At 33.8% G+C, this 21,250-nt stretch overlaps 1 protein-coding gene across 4 annotated transcripts in view; it reads right to left on the reverse strand.

Moving 5' to 3' along the window:
* The window catches only part of SPDYA (speedy/RINGO cell cycle regulator family member A), a 34,944-nt gene that overhangs the window by 692 nt on the left and 13,002 nt on the right, over positions 1 to 21,250 (reverse strand). For 3 of the 4 annotated variants that reach the window (XM_077843746.1, XM_077843747.1, XM_077843748.1), the window contains exons 5-6: positions 17,311 to 17,482; positions 7,248 to 7,536 (exon numbers count right to left, since the gene is read on the reverse strand). In XM_077843746.1, coding sequence (XP_077699872.1) covers positions 7,248 to 7,536; positions 17,311 to 17,482 — 461 coding nt within the window. Of the gene's footprint in view, positions 1 to 3,967; positions 4,036 to 7,247; positions 7,537 to 17,310; positions 17,483 to 21,250 lie in introns of all 4 variants that reach the window. The other variant, XM_077843749.1, reaches the window with a different exon arrangement.

Consider the following 21,250-nt stretch of genomic DNA (forward strand, 5'->3'; position numbering starts at 1 on the left):
TTTATTTTAAGTACATATTTTAATGGCTTGTATGTATTTTAAGAAGTAAAGTAATCTGGATTATAGTAAATAATACGAAGAAAACTGATAATGATATAACCATCTTAAAAATTACAACAAAAGGTGTAATTCTTGAATCTCTTTTATCCTTCTCAGAATCATTTTAACTAATTTGAAAGAATATAAGAATTAGAGGTTTATTCATAGGCACCAATTACTTAGCATCTACCCTACATTGTTTTAAGAACTTATTATAATGTTTTTTCATTTAATATGTATACCTCATCTTTAAGGTTATCCATATTTTACAGATAAACAAAAACTTAAGAGTAGTTATTGTTTAAATAGATGTTTTATAGGTTTTAAAGGGTTATACCTGGGAGAATAAATGCTGCTATTCCTGAGTTTCTCTCTTAGGCTAGAGCTATTTAAAATAATATATATATTCTAAATAACACTTTACATATTTTTCAGTATGTGGAAACTTTTAACATAAAATCTCTGCTTTTTTATACTATCATCTAAAAAGAAAGTCTAATTAGACATTGAGTCATAACACAAATAGAAAACTAAAATTGTTATGAATGCTCCAAAGAAGGACAGAGTACTATAATCCAGGGTTTTACTTTGGTTAAGTAATTACCTATGCAAGTGACAATTGAGCTGTGATCTGAGTGCTAAGTAGAAGTTGATTATATGAGGGAAAATGAGAACAAAAAAGGCCAGTGATGCTGGGGTTGAGTGAAAGACTGGAAAAATAGGTAGGGGTCAGGCCATGCAGGACCTTATAGACCTCTTAAGGAGTTTGTCTATCCTAAGTAAAATAGGGTCTCACTAAAGGATTTAGTGAAGTGAGGGGTAACATGTCCAGATCTGTGTTTTGAAAAAAAAAAAAAAAAATCACTCTGGTTGCATTTTTAGGAACTGATGGAATCACAAGCAGAGTAGTCTTCTGGTGTCCTTTTTCTTTATGGTAACTATCTGAACACTCTTATAGTAATAATGGTTTTATTTTTCATAACATTGCCAGATATATAGAAGCTCTGAAGTATATTTTTAAGTTCTGTCCAGAACTACTTCTCTTTCTTCTGCTGTTCTATTTAACCAATAGTAAAATACTGTCCTTCATGTATTGTTTTGAATGCAAGCTCTAATTGTATTACTTGGAAAAAGAGCTGGTTTAAGAGCAAAGAAAAGTTGTACCTCCTACTCCTGTTTCTTTCTTTTTTTTTTTTTTTTTAAGTAGGCACCATGCTAGGCATGGAGCCAAATATGAGTCCTGAATTCAGGACCCTGAGATCAATAACCTGAGCTGAGACTGAGTCAGACACTTAACTGACTGAGCCACCCAGGTGCCTCATTCTATTCCTATTTCATGTAGAAATTTAGTTTCTGTTCAGTCCACTGTCAATAGATGTTAAATTGAACAAAACTTGTTTAACAGTGTCCCTTCTAATATTAAGCTGAAATGAAAACCAAACTACATAAGCAAGTAAGCATTTATTTATATAGTTAAAGTCCAGCTTAAGCCTTTCTCCATGTCTCCACTGACCATTAAGCATATTTACAATCTTACTTATGGGACAGATGTGTTCTTCTAAATTTAGCTTTCTAAATTCACATCTGGCTCTCATCTACTATGCTGTAAACTTACAGATTTGTGACTGACTCAACTGTCAGTACCTTCCAGAAGTCCCACCTTTTTCACCTAGTAAATGGTCAATAAAAGTGTGCTGATGGCTACAAGGCTACACTTGATCTGTATCTACACTACATCCATATTTGTATCTATACTACACTATATCTGTATATATCCTATTGACTTGGTTGTTCTAAGGAGAAATTTAGGCATGGACTCTGAGAGAATTGGAGTTAGAATTCTATTTCAGAGGCAGTAGGGACTCCTGAAGGTTCTATGGTCATGTAAAAGGAGGTTATTTTTTTTTTTATTAGTCTGTAAATATGAATATTTAAAGGAAGTATCTGAGTATTTAAAGGAAGGAAAAACAATTGAATCAGAAATTTCACAGTTAACACACGGTATACATTATGAGTTGATTGGTAGTAATATACAACTATTAGGTGAGGAAAAGGGGCAGATGTAAAAAATACTGTGAAGGAATAACCACATGAGCTGGTAATTCACTGGATATAGATTAAGATTTGAAGTTCTGCTACTGTATGATTAGAACAGTTGTAGAGACAAATTCAGAAGAGGATCTTTTTTTGAGAAAAAATTATCTTAGATTATATAATAGTTGCAATGTCCCAGGCTTGCTCATGTGAATCAGTAATAAGGTTTGCTATATTGCTTTTTGCCTTTGGCTTTGCTCTAAAATCTGAGGCGTCCTCTGCATATTCATGTTTCAGAGGGATTAACTTAGGTGTCATAAGGCTTAAAACAGCATAAGGTACAGAGAGACTGTGTGGTTTAGTATAAAAATAGGCTATATATTCAGATAGAACTGAGTCCCATTTTGCTGTTTTTATTGTCGGTGTTGTTTTACCTTTCAACTGTAACTTTCCTTTGTCACTAAAATGTGTGTCATGATGCCACTTAAAGATTGCTTGGGGGGAGGGTCAAGTGTTAAATGAGGCTATCTTTATAATATGCCTAGAACATGACTGGTGACTGTGATGTATATAAATTCGTAAAGAATGCCTCATTTATTTCCCAGCCTTGTCAAAATGACAACTATTTTATTCCTAATAAATATCATAAACATGTTTATCTGAAACTTGTTTTTTGAATATGTTTTGAGAATTTTTAATGGTAGAAAAATAGGTTTTTTGTTTTGTTTTTTTGTAGGCCCCTAAGAAAACCATGTTTACTTCTCCAAGACCAATGTCCAGTCTACATCCATATGAGCACATACTTTTACATGGCAGTAATAACAGCAAATCTTCTATTTTATGCCTCTTTAATTGTTGTTATTGTCTGCCGTATTATAAGCATTTTCAAGTGGTAATAACACTTTCATAATTATGGTTCAGCATGACTGCATAAAACAAAATAGAAATTTTACCTGAAAAGCAAGAAGTTGCTTGTGTATGAAGACAGAAGCATTGAAAAGCATCTACTGCTATATTTTAGCATAAAAGCCTGGAGTAGAGCATCAGCTCTTTGTGTTTCTTATAGAATGATGAATTGAGTTTTCTGCAACCATAAACCATTAAGTGATTCCAACCACTTTATGTGGACTGAAGGAAGAAAATTTTGCTAGCAGAGGTCACTACTGGGAATCAGCAGCTGCTGAGGCAGTAAGACTCTGACCCCTGCTCCTGATAACCTTGTGTTACCTTTAAATGCTCTCACACCCCCAATTAGCTCACTTTCAATTAAGCCTACTGAGGGAAAATGAATGTATAAGATTATTGGTCAAGTGTTTTTTTCCAACATATTGCCTACCCTCTGTCATCCTGAAACAAAAGGTTTTACATTTAACTTTAATACTCTTTAGTTCAGAGTAATGAATAAATACTTGTTCCTTCCTGTAGAGAATCTGTGTATATCCTAAACCAGGGATGGGATGAAAGCACAGTTTCATTTACAACTCCCTTAAGTGCTCCACTTCTCATCCACAGTCCCTCAAAGTCATGCTTTTTTTCAAAGCAAACTGGCAGAGCCCCTTCCTCCCTGGACGTACTGTGTTTTCTTGAGATATCAAAGTCTAAAATACAGTGTACTTGTTATCTACAGGCGCTAGTATGAGTAAAACATAACTACTTGTGTTCTGCTTTCTATAAATAACTGTTCAAATTGTAGTTGGAATTCTCTCCCAATTCACTCCATACAATCTTTCATTAGGAACTTGGTTCTTAATACTTTCACCACCTCCTTAGTCCTCAGTAGTCTACTAAAAAGACTTCTGTGGCAGCTTTTTTTTCACCACCAATGGTAGGATTTCATCAAAGGGGGCAGTAGAGCATAATAGGAATTCAGGCTGTAGTCTAGAGTCAGACAGACCTGGGTTCAAATGTCGCTCCACCACTTTGAGCAAATGATTTAACCTCTCTAAGCCTCAGTCTCCTTATCTGCAAAGTAGAGATAATAGTATTTATCATAGGGTTGGCTGTGAACATTAAGTGAGATTATCAATGCAAAATGTTTAACACATTGCATGGAACATTTTAAACATCTAGTAAATCTTAACCTATTACAAGAATCAAAGAATGTAGGTAAAAGTTGCTGGGATAGAAAGGAGGGATGCTAAAAGGCAATTTTTATAATTTAGCCTAAGGTAGATCCTACTTACCTTCAGATGCAAGAGAACGAATAAAAACTATGGAGGTGTTGCAAGGGAAGAGACTATACTGTTAGTCAAACTTGTTTAGTGATTACTAAGGCCAGGGAATGGAACAATGACTGAAATGTGACTCCTACCTTGAAGAGTCTTAAGAGTTTAATTTCTCTTTTATTTTTTTTTCTCTTTTAATAAAACTTCAGTAGTCACTGTTAATCTCATAAGGATATAGCAAAAATAAATGCGATATTCTGAAATAATACAGATCTCATTGTGGAACTGAGGAAGAACCATAAGAAATCTGGCAGTCCTAAAGGCTTTTTAAGAAGTAAAAAGGATCACTGCTAGCAGAATATTACTGAGAATTGAGAAGTGTCAGAGATACCCTATCTTTATAATTTGAATGAAAATTAGAGTGGTTGACTAAAAGCATTTCCAGTTCATGATTGGTTACCATTTTTCAAAGTCCTCAAATCCCAACAAAAGTGAAATGTGCAAATAAATTATGATACTTATACCATATCATGATTAAAAATCAGATTTCCAAAGACTACTAACATGGGGAAATGCTTTATGGTAGTGAAAAAAAGCAGGCCTAGACATAGTACGCTTCTAATTTTTTTTAAGTAGAAGATAGAAAAGTATATAGTATTACAAGATTATAGTAATCAAAAACAGTATGGTATTTGCATAAAACTGACCCATAGAGAAGTGGAACAGCATACAGAGCCCAGAAGTAAACTCAACGCATATAGGGTCAATTAATTTATGACAAAAGAGCCAACAGGTGGAACCAATAGCCTCTTCAATAAATGGTGTTGTAAAAACTGGACAGTATCATGCAAAAGAAATGAAGAGCGCTATCTTATACCATGCATAAAAAAAATAAACTCACAAAAGATTAAAGGCTTGAATTTAAGACCTGAAACCATAAAACTAGAACAAAGTGGGAAGACACTCATCTTGCCAATGGCTTTTTGGATTGGACATCAAAAATAAAGGTAACAGGGATCCCTGGGTGGCGCAGCGGTTTGGCGCCTGCCTTTGGCCCAGGGCGCGATCCTGGAGACCCGGGATCGAATCCCGCGTCAGGCTCCCGGTGCATGGAGCCTGCTTCTCCCTCTGCCTGTGTCTCTGCCTCTCTCTCTCTCTCTCTGTGACTATCATAAATAAATAAAATTAAAAAAAAAATAAAGGTAACAAAGCAAAAATGAACAGTGGAATTACATCAAATTTAAAAACTTCTGTGTAGCAAAGAAAGCCATCAACAAAATGAAAAGGCAACCTATGGAATGGGAGAAAATATTTACTAATCATATATGATAAGGGGTTCATATCCAAAATATGTAAAAAAAAAACAAAACTCCTACAGCTCAATAGGAAAAAATCCAATTAAAAAATGTGCAGGGAAATGAACAGACATTTTTTCAAAGAAGACAAGTAGCTAACAGTTACACAAAAAGGTGTTCAACATCACCAATTATCAGGGAAATGCAAATCAAAACCACAATGAGGTGTCATTTCATACTTATTAGAATGGCTATTATCAAAAAGATAAATAATAAGTGTTAGTGAGGAGTTGGAGAAAAAAGCAACCCTTGTACACTATTGGTGGTAATTTAAGTTGCTGCAGCCACTGTGGAAAAACAATATGGAGGTTCCTCAAAAAATTAAAGATAGAACTACTATATGATCCAGCAATTCTGTATCTGGTATCTATCCTAAAGAACAAATTCACTATGTCAAAAAGGTATCTGCACCCCTTTGTTCATTGTAGCATTTACAATAGTCAAAACATGGAACAATGTTAAGTGTTCATCAACTGATGAATGGATAAAGAAAATGTGGGCTGTTTGTGTAAGCATGTGTGTACAGACTATCATTCAGCTATATAATATCACAGGAATGGAGTATTAGTCAAAAATAAGGAAATCCTGCCATCTGTGACAACACGGATGATCTTGAGGGCATTATGCTAAGTGAAATACTTTAGACAGAAAAATAAAAATACTGTGTAACCTTACTTATATGTGGAATCTAAAAACAAAACAAGACAGAAAAAAATCCTCACAGATACAGAGAGCAGACTGGTGTTTGCCAGAGGCGGGGATACACAGTGGGCATAATGGGTGAAGGTGATCAAAAGATACAAACTTCCATTTATAAATCAGTCCTGGGGTGCAATGAACAACATGGTGACTATAGTTCACAATACTGTATTGTATATTTGAAGGTTGTGAAGAATATATATTTTTTTAAAATTTTTATTTATTTATGATAGTCACAGAGAGAGAGAGAGAGAGAGAGAGGCAGAGACATAGGCAGAGGGAGAAGCAGGCTCCATGCACTGGGAGCCCGACGTGGGATTCGATCCCGGGTCTCCAGGATCACACCCTGGGCCAAAGGCAGGCGCCAAACCGCTGCGCCACCCAGGGATCCCGTGAAGAATATATCTTAAACGTTCCCATCACATAAAAATACATGTGGTGAGAGATGTTAACTTATTGTGGTAACAATTACACAATGTATCAAATCATTATGTTGTACATCTAAAACTAATACAATGTTATATGTCAATTATATCTGAATTTTTAAAAAGTGTATATAATAAAACCAGTAGTTAATCACTGATAAAACTGGGGAGATCAGTATATTTATTTTCTTTTTTGAAATGTCTATTGAATAAAACATTTCAAAGAAAATGATTCAGGTTCTTCACATGCTTAATACTTTAAAATACTTGAAACCCATGGTATATTAGGTTTCAGTTTAACATAAGTCACACTAAAAATCTTTTAGTTTAGTTAAGCTACCACAAAGCCAGGTACTGACACAAGACAAATAGTAACTGAAAAGAAAACTTTCGATAGTAATTTAACTCATATTGTTCTAGTATATAAAATTAGTATGTACCCCTGCCTGTAAGGACTTACTACAGTTCAATAAATAACTCAGATTTAATAGCTTGCATAAATCTAATTGCTACATATTACTAAATCATACCTTGAGAATAGCTATAAGCTTGAGAACGATCAACTACTATGTCCATGGAGTTATGTGATTCCTGAGAATGTTTCTCCATCACCTCTACTGTATCACTGGATGAAGATGATGAAGATAATCCCAGTCTAACATATCTTCCTTTTTTACCACAGAGTGAACAATCTACTGGTGTGGCACTAGGTCCCCGGGGCAGTTGAACTTCATCTCTGTTGTAGTTTCTAACAGCTCCACTGTGATGCACAGAGCGTTCCCGTTGCCATATATAATGAGTTGGAGCAATAGCCATAACCTATGGTGGAAAGCTTTCTTTTAGAATTTTCATAAGATTTTAAAATTTGGTAAGATTAAGTAAAAGAATTATGACTCACAGACAGCTATCTCTAAAACTAGACCTAAAAGCCTAAGTTACTGATGTTTAAAAAAAAGTAGGCCTCTCCAGATAAGACAGTATTACCTATAAAGTGATTCACTGCTTGGATTCTTAAGATAATAACTAACAAAGTACTGAAGTTACTTCAAATATTTCAACCTTCCAAGTTTTTCAATTCAGAATATTCTAAGTTTGGGATAGATAACACAATTAGTCCAAAACAACACATAATTCTTAACTTTGGAATGTATTGCGTTGAAAATAACATTGTTGAGGTTTCTAACTACGTTGTTAGTCTAATTTTAACATGCTTGCAATTATGGCAAGGGAAGTGGTGAGTAAGAAGATGGGTAAATTACCTAACCTCTCTGTGCCTCAGTTTCTTTATCTGTAATATGAAGAGAATAATAGAGTCTCCTTTAGAGGATTTTGCAGGGATTAGATGAGGAATTAATTATAAAACACTTAAGATTCCTTGTTACATGGTGGGTATTGTTCTCGAAGGTTAAATAAAATACTTCCTTTGGAGTCAGGATAGACTTAGTTTTTTATTTTTTTAACCTGGCTCTGCCACTTGCTAGCTGTATGATATTGGGCAACTTAACCTTTCTGAGGCTTAACTTCCTCATATTTAAAATGGGGATATTATCTGCATCATAGGAGGGTTAGATATGTATAAAATCCTTATCACAAAGTAAGCAGATGATAGTCACTGAAGAAGTCAAAGTAGGGAAATATACCTATATATGTTGACCCTATGATGTCTAAAATTTCTAAGCAGTGTTGGAATATTGCTTCAAAGCAAAAAATGTTTAGTTGCAGTTATCAATGACCAAAGTAAATAAGAATTATAGAATTTGAGAGTTAAGCAATTATTAATGCTTAAACGAATGATTTTCAACTTGTTTCAGGAGCTCTGTGTTTTCATAGATTATATTAGGTGTCCCAGAATGGGATATGGGAAGACCAATCAAGAAAAGAACCTCAATTTAGGGGATTATGTATAAAATTTTGCTTGGAAAGATACTTTTGTGGTTAAAAATGAAAACTTAAAAACCCCAGACTGAGACCAGTCCACTTAGAAAACAGGGAACCTATGGCTTCTTCCAAAATGATATAAAGAATGCTAGCTATGCTAATTTTTTAAAGTATATTTTAGGATTGAATTTATTTTATAATCCACCTTTTAAATTCTCAAAAAAAGTTTTCAACAAACATGTAATAAAGTTACATATCTTCTAAAAAGTAGATGTAAAGATATTAATTCTAACAATAAATATTTTCATAACAATGTAAAACTAGGTTCAGAGCTATGTAAAGTGAGGAAATAGAATACAGAATTTCTTATTCCTTCCATATTTTTCTATTTATTCCTCAACATTTGTACATTCTTATTTCCATTTCTGGAATGTCCTCTCCCTTTTGTCTTGGTATTGCTTTTCCTTCAGTGCTGAGCATAAGTCCCACCTTTCTAAAACTCCAGTTTTTAGATTGTACTGTTTTATTTTTAATGCTACGTAAGGACTTTTAGCATGTATCTAAAACTCAGATATATCTCTTTTTATGAATGCAATCTATTGAAAACTCTCTGTGCAGGAATATTCTCTCATATACCTCTCTATCAAATGCCTTCCACACAATATTATGTAGTCACTGTATATTTCTTATTGATAGATGAAAATAATTAAGAATTAGAGGCCACTGACATTATAAACTTCCAACAACATGATTTTTTAAGGATCCTGTAGCAAATTCTAGTGAGAAGATCAGAGAAAAATAGGAAGCAAAAGGCACAAGATAGGTTTAGTAAACTGTTCTTTCTACAACAAACTAGCATCAGTCTCTCTACATACTAACCCAGCTAGAAAAATGCATGCACACATACTTGTGTACTTTTAAATATGTTTGCACATATTTTACAGATATTATTAGAATGTTATTATGATAACAACAGAGAATTACAAAAATTGTAAGAGGGTCAAGGAAGCAGGATTTTGGTCTTCTATTAGTTCTATGACCTTGGGCAAATTACATAACCTTCTGGGCTACAAGGTATCTTTTGCATATGAGAAAACAGGTCATTTACAGTCCTCAAACTCTATGACTTATGAAAGTAACTTCTTTGAAGCATTAGTAGCACTTGATCTACTAGAAATATTATGCTACATTTTATTTTACTCGTCATTTTTAGTGATTATTTTTGGTGCCTTTGATGGGTATCCCAAAATTTAATACTTGGCCCTATTTTTCTCTATATATTCTACTTCTCTGTGATCTCAAGATGGTATAGAGTAGGTGTTAAAAACAAGGACCCTGGAATCAGACTTCCTAGGTTCGAATACTAGCGTGCTGCTTGACTAATTCTGTGACCTTAGAGAAATTCTTTAGCCTTTTTGTGCCTGTTTCCTCTTCTGGGATTACCTAGCTAGCTATAAGAACTGTTGTGAGAGTTAACACATATGCAGTACTTAGAACAGTGCCTGACAAGTGTCCCAAAAGTATTAACATTACGTTCACCTTGACTCTTATCTACTCTACCAAGCTTTAAATATCACTTGCATATGATGACTCATTTTATATTCATGCCTCACTTAATTATCCAAATATACCTTAAATTCATGTCTAATACCAAATTACTTATTTTTTCCAATAAATCAATTTGTTTCTTTAGTGTTTCCTATTTCCATTATGGAACACATTACCCTTTCTGTTCTATAGATTTGAAACTCTGAAAGCTCACTCTCCTATACGCCCTATGTCCAACTGGTCACCAAGTAATGACAACTATAATTTTATAACATTGACTTTTCTTTGGCATTGCTATCTTCAGCACTGTTTACACCTTCCTTCTGAACTATAGGAAGTTTAACACTTTCCAGTACCTTCCCTATATTGGGTCTCTGCTGCATTTAGTCATTGGATTGTTTTGTCCAAAACTGTTTATGTCACATCTCTGCTTTCTAAATTCTAATCTCGAATCAAGTAGTAGCTGACAGACAAATCAGCTATGATGATACTGTGCCATCTAGGCCAGAGTACATAACAAGAACAGAGAAAAGCTTCCTTTTGATAAAATTGCTATCGTCTATCATGTATAAAGGGACTGGAATTGGAGTCTAACTCTTTCTCATCAGATTGGCATTTTCCATAATCTGTAAAACAATCTAGAAATTAAGTTATCATCAACCTAAATAAATTCCACCTCAGAGGAGCTGATATCCAAAAAAGGTAAACTCATTATAAGATAGTAAGATCAGAATAAATACGGAAATTGTCTTTACTCTTTTCTAGAGAAGCTCTGTATTTTTCAATATAATCATACCTCATCTCTTTCCAAAAAAGGATTTGAGGCAGCTGACAAAAAGTAAAAACAACAACAAAAATTTTCTAGGATCCAGAAGGGAAAATTAGGCTAAAGGAAGAAAGCAGACAGGCTGGTAGTAAAAGGTGATATAATTAATGTAGTTAGGGATAAAACTTGGCTCTTAGTTTCTTTGCAGCAACCAAGGTTAAAAAAGAGACAAATTTTTAAAATTCATACTATCTGAAAGGAGAGAGTAAGTTTTTTGACAGTGGTATGTAATGGAAAGAGTGCTAAGTTTAAGAACTAGCTGGTTCTACCATTTATTAACGACCATGGACAAGTTACAACCCTTCAAAGCCCCAGTTTGTCAGAAAAATGGACAAAATACTTAGGCTACTTAATTCCTTTTTAAAATGCTTTTTAATTCCTGAGATAAAATAACATAACAGATATAAATTTGATTTCCAAATTAACCAATATAACCAGTGGAAGGTAGCTGTCAGAGAAAAAAAGAGAAAACAGAAAACACTGGGAAGTTATTAGATATGAAGTTCTGGGTTTAACACTTAATTGATGTATGGTCTTGAGTAAACCTCAATCTCCTTGGTTCTCAGTTTCATCAGATGTAAAATGAGAATTCTACAACCCTCATAGGTACTTTTATTGAGGATAAGATAATTTATATGAAAATATTTATGAATTTGTTAGAGCATAATGCAAATGTAAAGTATTATTATTGTAAACCAACTTGTAAATGCTATCATAACTTGGGTTTACTCTAGGATGAGACTAAAGAAATGGACTTGGCAGTATGTCAATACTGCGTTCTCAATAACAAATGCATAGAATATTTAACTAAATTTCTAACATGTTTTGCCACTTAAATGCATCAAACTTCAGGGCAAGGATAATATAATCACTTCTTTATAACAACCCCCATAGCATTGAAGTTAAATGTCTTACTCATAAGTTAGCTATTGAATGAATAGTTAACAGAATAAAGTCTAGATAATTTCTGTTCCTATATACCACCATGATTCAACTGTTCCTGGCTGCAACAGTCCTAAGAAAGACTATCTATGTCCCCCTATTGTAAAAGGCAGTGCCAAGTCAGCTCAGTAAAGAAATTTTATAGTTTATTCTTTTTCTACTACATAGATAAGAAGGTATGAAAAAAAAATCGCAAGCTTTAAGTTCCATTCACTTTGTCAGTCAGCAGTATTTACTGAGTACTCTATGTCACGCACTATTCTGGGATAAAAATAAAGATCATGGCCTCTTGGAATTTATACTCTAGCAGGGGGAAATAGACATTAGCAAGATAGGCAAAACAATATATTATATGATGGTTAAATGCTATGAAGAAAACTTGGAAAAGGAATACAAAGGAATAGTGGGAGGTACTACTTGTTATTTTAGCAGCTTTATTGGGGTATAACTCAAATACTATACAATTCACCCACTTATACAATGGCTTTAGTATATTCAGTTGTACAACCATTACCACAGTCAATTTTAGAACATTTTTATCACTCCATAAAAAATGAAATCATGCCCCATTTTCTCCCTCCCCTCAGCCTCTGGCAACTTCTAATCTACTTTATTATATTTTTGGATGTCTCTTTTAGACAGTTCATTTAAATGGAATCATAAAATGTGTGATCCTTTCATAACTGACTTTTCACTTAGCATAATGTTTTCAGGTTCATCCATGTTGTAGCATGTTATCAGTACTTCATTCCTTTTAATTGCCAAGTAATCTATCATTGTATAGATATACTGTATTATTTATCCATTCGTTCACTGGACATTTGGGTTTTCACTTTTTGACTACTACAAATGTTGCTGCTATGAATATTCATGTACAAGTTATTGTGTGGATATAGCTTTCATTTCCTTTGTGTATATAACTAGAACTGGAATTGCTGGGTTGTAATGATAACTCTACGTTTAGCCTTTTGAGGAACTGCTACAGTTTTCCAAAACAACCACTATTTTAAATTTCTACCAGAAGTGTATGAGGGTTCCATTTCCTCCACATCCTTACCAATACTTGTTATATTTGTCTTTTTCACGATAACCATCCTAGTGGGTGTGAAGTGATATCTCATTGTTGTTTTGATTTTGCATTTCTCTGATGGCTAATGATGTTGAGCATCTTTCCATGTGCTTTTTTGCCCATTTGTATACCTTCTTTTGAAAAGCCTTTTCAGATCCTTACCCTTTTAAAAATTGAGTAGTCTTTTTATTGCTGAGTTGTAAGAGCTCTTTATCAACTCTAGATTCAAGTCCCTTATTGGACAGATAATTGGCAAGAATTTTCTCCCACTTGTATTTTGTCTCTTCACTTTCATGGTGTTCTTTGAAGGGCAATTTTTCAATTTTGATGATGATCTCTATTTTCTTTTGTTGCTTGTGCTTTTGGCATCATCTCTAAGAAACTTAATTCAAGGTAATGAAGATTTACCCCTATGTATAAAGAGTTTTATAGTTTTTAGCTCTTATATTTGGGTCTTTGATCCATTTTGAGTTCGTTTTTATATATGATATGAAATAGGAGTCCAATGGCATTCATTTGCATGTAGATACACAGTTGTCCTAGCATCATTTGTTGAAAAGACTCATTTCTCCATTGAATTTTCTTGGTACCCTTGTCAAAATTCAATTGAACATAAAAATGAAGGTTTATTTCTGGACTCTTCAATTTTATTCCATTCCAGGAGATACTACTAGATACAGGGTGGTAAGGAAAGGTTTCTCTGAGATTATAAATTTAGGTAGAGTCCTGAATAAAGTAAGGAAGTGAAGCATACTGATATCTGGGGGGAAAGCATTCCAGGTAAAAAAAATCCTGAGGTGGGAATGTTCTTATTGTGTTTGAAGAACTGCAAGGAGGCCAGTGTACTTGGAGGGAAGTGAGACAAAGTAAAAAAGATTAGAGTTGGCAGACCAGTTAGAACCAGGGTAAGATTTTGCCTTAAAAAAAAAAATAAAATAAAACTTTTATTTATTTGAGAGAGAGCTAGAGATAGCAAGAGAGAGCAGAGCAGGAGGGAAAGGCAGAGAGAGAAAAGCAGGTTACCCACTGAGCAGGAAGCCTGACTCAGGGCTTGGTCATAACCTGGGATCATAAGCTGAGCCGAAGGCAGAGGCTTAACCAATTGAACCACCCAGGCACCCCAGGGTTTTGCCTTTTATTCTATGTGAGATGGGAAGCTGTTGGGGACTTGTGAGTAGAGGAATCATGATTTGACTTACTTCTGAAAGATTTACTCTGGCTAGTGTATGAAAATAGACTACAGGATAGAGAGATTATGAGACTACTTGGAAAGTTATGGCAATAACTGAGGCACAAGGGGACAATCAAAGTAGGGCTTAGTAGTAGAGGAGGTGAGAAATGGTAGGGTGCTATATATTTTTTTAAGGTATGGCTATAAGACAAGTACAGGGCAACAGTTTTTTGGCTTGAACAATTAGAATGATGAAGTTACCATTTATTAACATGTAGAAGATTGCAGGAGGAGTTAAGTTTGGAGTTCTATGTGAGGGAATCAGAAACTGGATTTTCAGCATGTTAAATTTGAGGTATCTATTAGACAATGAAATAGGATAGGAAATTTGATAAGCACATCTAGAATTAGGGGAGAGATCTGTTGTCAGTGTTGAAGCCTTGAGAGACTCAACTTTTCTATAAATCCCATTACATAACTGAGTTTACAGCTATCTAAAACTTTTTAGTCTTTTACATATACACCATTAAGCCATACCATTCTCTGGCTGCTTAAAAGTCTGATGCCAGTAACTGAAGTAATCCCAGCTCCAATTGTGTAAATTAAATTGCTGCAGTTATAACACTAGTTGTTCTATCTTAGGAATGGGGGGGGGGGGGCGGGCAATCTGCCATGAGGTGAGCATTACCTATCCCCGCCTCTTGCCTCTGGTACCCACTCCATGCTCTTAGCTAAGTGCCGTGGGGCTTGAAGTATTTACTTTGAAAAAAAATCAGAGTGTTCAAATAAGGCCTACTATCATGTCCAAGGATGGCATGGGTTCACAAATTACCCACTCCTGACCTGGGGAGGGAATGATAAAAAATAGCAATGCAGGGCTCTTCCAATGCCCTGTTAATTTAGAATGAATTGTTTAAATCCTTTAATGAGGATCCATTAATTTGGGGAAGGTGAGATACATAACCAATTTTTCGTATTTTCCTAATGAATTCAATCCTGAAAAAACCTCACCTGCTATTCAGTCTTCTAAGTTGTTTTTGAATCCTTTCATTTCCCCAACATTCTACAGTCCTCTTAATTTAATCTTCAATTATGCATGCTTTCTAATATCTTCATCTTATTAATAAATATAATTAACAAGTTTAATTCTGGGCATACCTTCAAAATATTTCCTGAAGTTTGACACTAATCCATTAATTGGCTTTTGGCCTATCATCATTTACTAGCTATGACTTTATTTCATTACAGCATTATCTAATTTACATTTTACCAAACTTTACTAAACTAGTATTGGCTTACAATGATCACTGCCCACTATTTAATTTTCTTCTTTTTTCTTTTTTTTTACTATTTAATTTTCTACTCTAGAATATTTCTTTAGATTGCACCATTAACATTTTTCTTTATTGGAAACCAGAACATTAGATAAAATAACCCATCTTTTGTTTCATAATTTTGATTTAAACTCAATTAACATATAGTGTATTATTAGTTTCAGAGGTAGAGTTTAGTGATTCATCAATTATATAAAACACCTAAAAAAAAAAAAAACACCTAGTGCTTATTACATCACATGCCCTCCTTAAAGCCTATCACAGTTACCACCCCGCCCCCTAACCCCTCTCCCCTCCAGCAACCTTCAGTTTGGTTCCTAGTTAAGAGTCTCTTATGGTTTCTTTCCCTCCCTGATTTTGTCTTATTTTTCCCTCCCTTCCCCTATGATCCTGTTTTGTTTCTTAATTCCACATGAATGAAATCAGATGATAATTGGCTTTCTCTGATTGAGTTATTTCACTTAGCACAATACCCTCATTCTATTCATGTCATTGCAAATGGTAAGATTTCATTTTTTTAGATGGCTAATATTCCATTGTGTGTATATATATGTGTGTGTGTGTATATATATAGATGTGTGATATATATATATCACATCTTCTTTATCCATTCATATGTTGATGAAAATCTAGATGTTCCATAGTTTGGCTATTCTGGACATAGTTTGGCTATTGCGGACATTGCTGCTATAAACATTGGGGCGCACCAATGTTTGTATCTTTGGGGATCACCATGTTTGTATCTTTGGGGTAAATAACCAGTAGTGCAATTGCCGGGTTGTAGGGTAGTTCTATTTTTAAGTTTTGAGGAACCTTTACACTGTTTTCCAGAGTGGTTGTACCAGCTTGCATTCCCACTAGCAGTATAAGAGTGTTCCCCTTTTTCCACATCCTTACCAATATTTGTTGTTTCCTGACTTGTTAATTTTGGCCATTCTGACTTGTGTGAGGTGGTAACTCATTGTGGTTTTGATGTGTATTTTCCTGATGCCAAATGATATGGAGCATTTTTTCATGTCTGTTGGCCATTTGTATGTCTTCTTTGGAGAAAAGTCTGTTCATGTCTTCTGCCCATTTCCTGACCAGATTATTTGTTCTTTGGGTGTTGAGTTTAAGTTCTTTATAGATTTTGGATACTAGCCCTTTATCTGATAAGACATTTGCAAATATATTCTCCCATTCTGTAGGTTGTCTTTTGGTTTGGTTGATTGTTTCCTTTGCTGTGCAAAGGTTTTTTATCTTGATTAAGTCCCAATAGTTCATTTTTGCTTTTATTTCCCAAAATAACCTATCTTTTTATTTTTAGTGTCTTTCTGTTTTATCTTAATAGAATCTGGCATCAAGAAAACTTACCTTATATATTTTTCTATGTGAAAAGAGGTACCATTTTTAACATATTTAAAATTATTTAAATTTTATAGCATACAGTTTGCATTTCAATCTTGGGAACTTGAAATTTCACATACTTTGTTTAATGGAAATTATTATTCAGCTCCAAATGTTATTAACATATTTTGGAATATGCACACTGTCCTTTCCCAATTTATTTCTGATCTCTTAGACCAGAGAAACATACTAAAATAGAAATACTTACTATAGAAGTAGGCTGCTCTGAAAAACAGAAATGACAATTTTAAATTATTGTGGTATATTAAAACATCAACATTGCAGTATACAAGTTGTATTCATGGTAACCATCAGGGTTAATAGTCTACCCTTACATATATAAAAAATGAAATATCAGAAGCACATTAAAAACAAGACAAGAGAAATTACATAAAGAGAAAACAGAGATTACCTATATAAAGTATTTAAAAAATCTTACCTCCTCACAGCATCGCCTGCTTACAATAGCCCTATAGTCAATTCTATCCCAGAGTTGGTCCCTTAACTTTAAGAAATTAGGGAACAATTTTCTCCAGTTTTTCCCTAAAGCCCATGGAAAAATTTCATATTTGGATTCTTCTTCATCTTCTTCAACTGTGTTAGCCAGATACCTAACAAAAAAGACCAATAACTCAAAAAAGAAATAGGAAAAGGACAGGAACAGGCAGTTCACACACACATACATACACAGAAAATCACTTGTAAACACATAAAAGATGTTCAACCTTACTCATAATTAAGGAAATGTAGATAAAAAATAGAAATACAGTGAATTTTACCTTGTTGAGTTCTGGATATTTTTGTATTCCTATAAATCTTGAACTTTGTTCTGAGATGCAGTTAAGTTACTTGGAAACAGTGTGATCCTTTCAGGTCTTGCTTTTATGATTTGTTAGGAGGATCTGGAGCAATGTTCAGACTGGGGCTAATTATTCCCCACTACTGATGTAAGACATTCCTGAGTACTGTACTCAATATCCTGTGAATTATGAGTTTTTTTCAGTCTGGCTAGTGAGAACAAGCACTATTTCCAGTCCTGGGGAAATGTTAAGCATTGTTCCCTCTAATCCTTTCTTATGATCTTTCCCCTCACCCAAGTAGTTTCCTTATAGATATATGGAAATCCATATCCTCCTAAACACTTGAGGGGGATTGGGCATATACAGAAGCAGGAAAACATGACCCAAAATAAAAAGAATCCTCAATCAAAACTGATACATGTTAGAAATAACAGACATTAAACAGACAAGGACATTAAAACAGTTGTATTTATTCCAGATGTTCAAAAAGATAAGGAGACACATTCAAAGTGTACTTCTAGAGATGAAAACTGCATGTACAATGAAAAATACATAGAGTAGGATTAATAGACTAAATATTGCAGAAGAAAAGATTTGTGCACTGAAGGCAGCAATATAAACTATCCAAAATGAAACACACACACACGAAAAGAAACAAAAATAATAGAGCATGGTGAAACTGGAGTCCCTAATGAACGTTGGGTGGACAAAAAAATTTGAAGAAACAATGGCTGAAAAATTTTGAAATTTGATTAAAACTATAAAAATACTAAGAAGCTCAATGAAAAAAAATATGCTCAAAGCACAAAATATAAATAAAATTACACCAATGCACATCATAATCAAATTCTTCAGAACCAGTGATGAAAAAAATCTTAAGAGCAGCCAGGCAAAAAAAAAAAAAAAAAAAAAAGAAAGAAAAAAAGTTAGATAACACAGAAACACAGATACAGATAGAAATTTTCCACTAGAAACAATGAAAACCCTATAGATGACTTTCCAAGAAAAATAGACAACTTACAATAAAAAAATTACAAAACACCTAAAAGAACAAGGCACCATCAACAGAAATAGACCCTGAAGTGTGAAGAAACTGAAGTAGACAGACATTAAAGGATAAAAGATCGTAAAAGCATAATAAAGGAAGGCAAATGATCCTAAGTGGAAAGTTTGAGATGCAAGAAGGAATAGTAAGCAAAGATATAAATATGTGGGTAAATCTAAATAAATATTTGATGTATAAAACAATGACAAGGGATCCCTGGGTGGCGCAGCGGTTTGGCCCCTGCCTTTGGCCCAGGGCACGATCCTGGAGACCCGGGATCGAATCCCATGTCGGGCTCCCGGTGCATGGAGCCTGCTTCTCCCTCTGCCTGTGTCTCTGCCTCTCTCTCTCTCTGTGACTATCATAAATAAATAAAAATTTAAAAAAAAATAAATAAAACAATGACAATAAGATGTCTCTAACTTTTTGGAGGGCTTCCTGTAGGGCTTCCTGTAGAACTACAATTGTAAAACAAGAGAATATAAGTTGAGAAGGGGGTGACTGGAGTTAAAATACTTAAAGTTCTTGATTAAAAAATAACTGGGATAGAGCTTCCTGGTGGATGAACACATGGAGATCAGATACACTGAGAGGGTATGGAAGCTCTATGCCCTTTCCCCATACACTGCCCTATGCATCTTCAATCTGGCTGTTCTTGAGTTATATCCTTTTATAACAAAACTGGTTATCTAGTAAGTTAAAAAAAATAAGTAATTGGGATAACTGCTAAAAAAACAGATATAGACTGCATAATTTCCAAACAAGTAGAGGAAAAAAGAATCAAAAAATAAAAATTTAAAAAAATCTCAATGAAAAAGATAAAAATGGAGTGGGAAAGAAGAAACAGAAAAAGTGGGACATAAAGACAAGATAGCAAGATAGTAAAAAAAAAAAAAAAGGAAAAAGAAAAAGAAAATATGTAAGCAATAATAGAATATTATTCTGCAGTGAAAATGAACCAGACCTACACACGTCAATATTAACAAATTTCAAAATCATAAAGCAAAAGAAGGAAGTTACAGGAGAACAGTGCATATGATTATTTTACATACAGATTAAAAACAGGAAAAACTAAACAATATATTATTTAGAGGTTTATACATAAAATATAGAAAATCAAGAAAATTACTATCTGTGGGAAGAAGCGGGACTAACTGGGAAACTGTACTGTGAGCTTCTAAGATTCTGGCAATGTTCTATTCTTAAGCTGAGTCATGGGTACACGAATATTTGTTTTGCCTTTTTCTTGAACAAACATACATATACATACTCCATACACTCCCTTTGTAGATTTCACATTAGAAATTTTTAAAAGGCACAGAAGTATATAGTACACTTCTATTCAGGTAATATATACACTAGGTCATGTACACAAAGTTATTTCTAGACAGATACATGTGAAACGTTAATGGTCCTCGAAGAAGGATGCTAAGGCCTTGAGATATGAGGGAGACTTACTTTAAATTGTATACTCACTTATGTCCTTTAAAAAAACTATATGCATATTCAATTTAGTTATATTAATATAAACTTAGCACCTATTACTTTAACTTCCCTTAAAATATCTGTACATATTTTAATATTACCTTAATATAAAGCACCTCATTGATTAACCCATTCAGTTACATGAATTATATAATGTCCTCTGTGAAATTACATCAAGTAATTTCTTACTTTATTATCCCTGACGGGGCTTAGTTAAGGGTAGACAGAAGCCAGAGGTTGGCCTTTTAGCATGCCTGTTGACTAAGGGAAACATAGAAAATCTATAATCAGAACTCCATTGTGATTCTATTCTAGATTAACAATTTTTCAGGATCAGTGTGATAAAATATCTATATTGTATACATATAAGTCAACTTCTAATCTGAAATAGATTTTCTTGGAGCAGAGTCCATTTTTTTTTGGTGTAATAGTTAATTATGTTTATCCAAATAAAGAATTAAGAACATCCATATGTTAAAGGGTGCAAAAAAAAAAAAGTTAGATACACATTCCTTGCTTTTAAGAAGCCTACAGTCAAGTAGAAGAGGCAACTAAGTATGGAACAAACAACTGTGCAAGAGAATATGGAATAATAACAATAAAAGTTCAGAGTGTTATAAGAATATATAGGAGAGAAAAGGACCTGAGTGAGAATTGTGGCTGAGAAAATACTTAATAAGAACTATTGAGTCAGGCTATAAAAAAAGTATGACTAGATACAAAATGGAAGTTATAATCCATGTTATTTTTAACACGGAATTTATTATACCATTTGCAATACAACTGCACATACTACTATATAGTGTAAGCTGACACAGTGCTTCACTGGTAATAACATTACTAAAACATCAAATAAATCCAATTTCGGGAATCTGGTAAGAATTAAAACTAAAGCTTCCTTTGGTTTGTTTTTAATTTTCAAGTGGGGAAAAAACTACAAAATAGATATTGCATGAACATTCAGATACAATATAATACTAAAGAGACATGTAAACAGCAATGTAACTTAGTGGTTAATCACTGAATTTGGCCATTGGCAAGTCACACCT

Source organism: Canis aureus, chromosome 12, assembly GCF_053574225.1.
Source record: "Canis aureus isolate CA01 chromosome 12, VMU_Caureus_v.1.0, whole genome shotgun sequence".
Taxonomy (NCBI): Eukaryota; Metazoa; Chordata; class Mammalia; order Carnivora; family Canidae; genus Canis; species Canis aureus.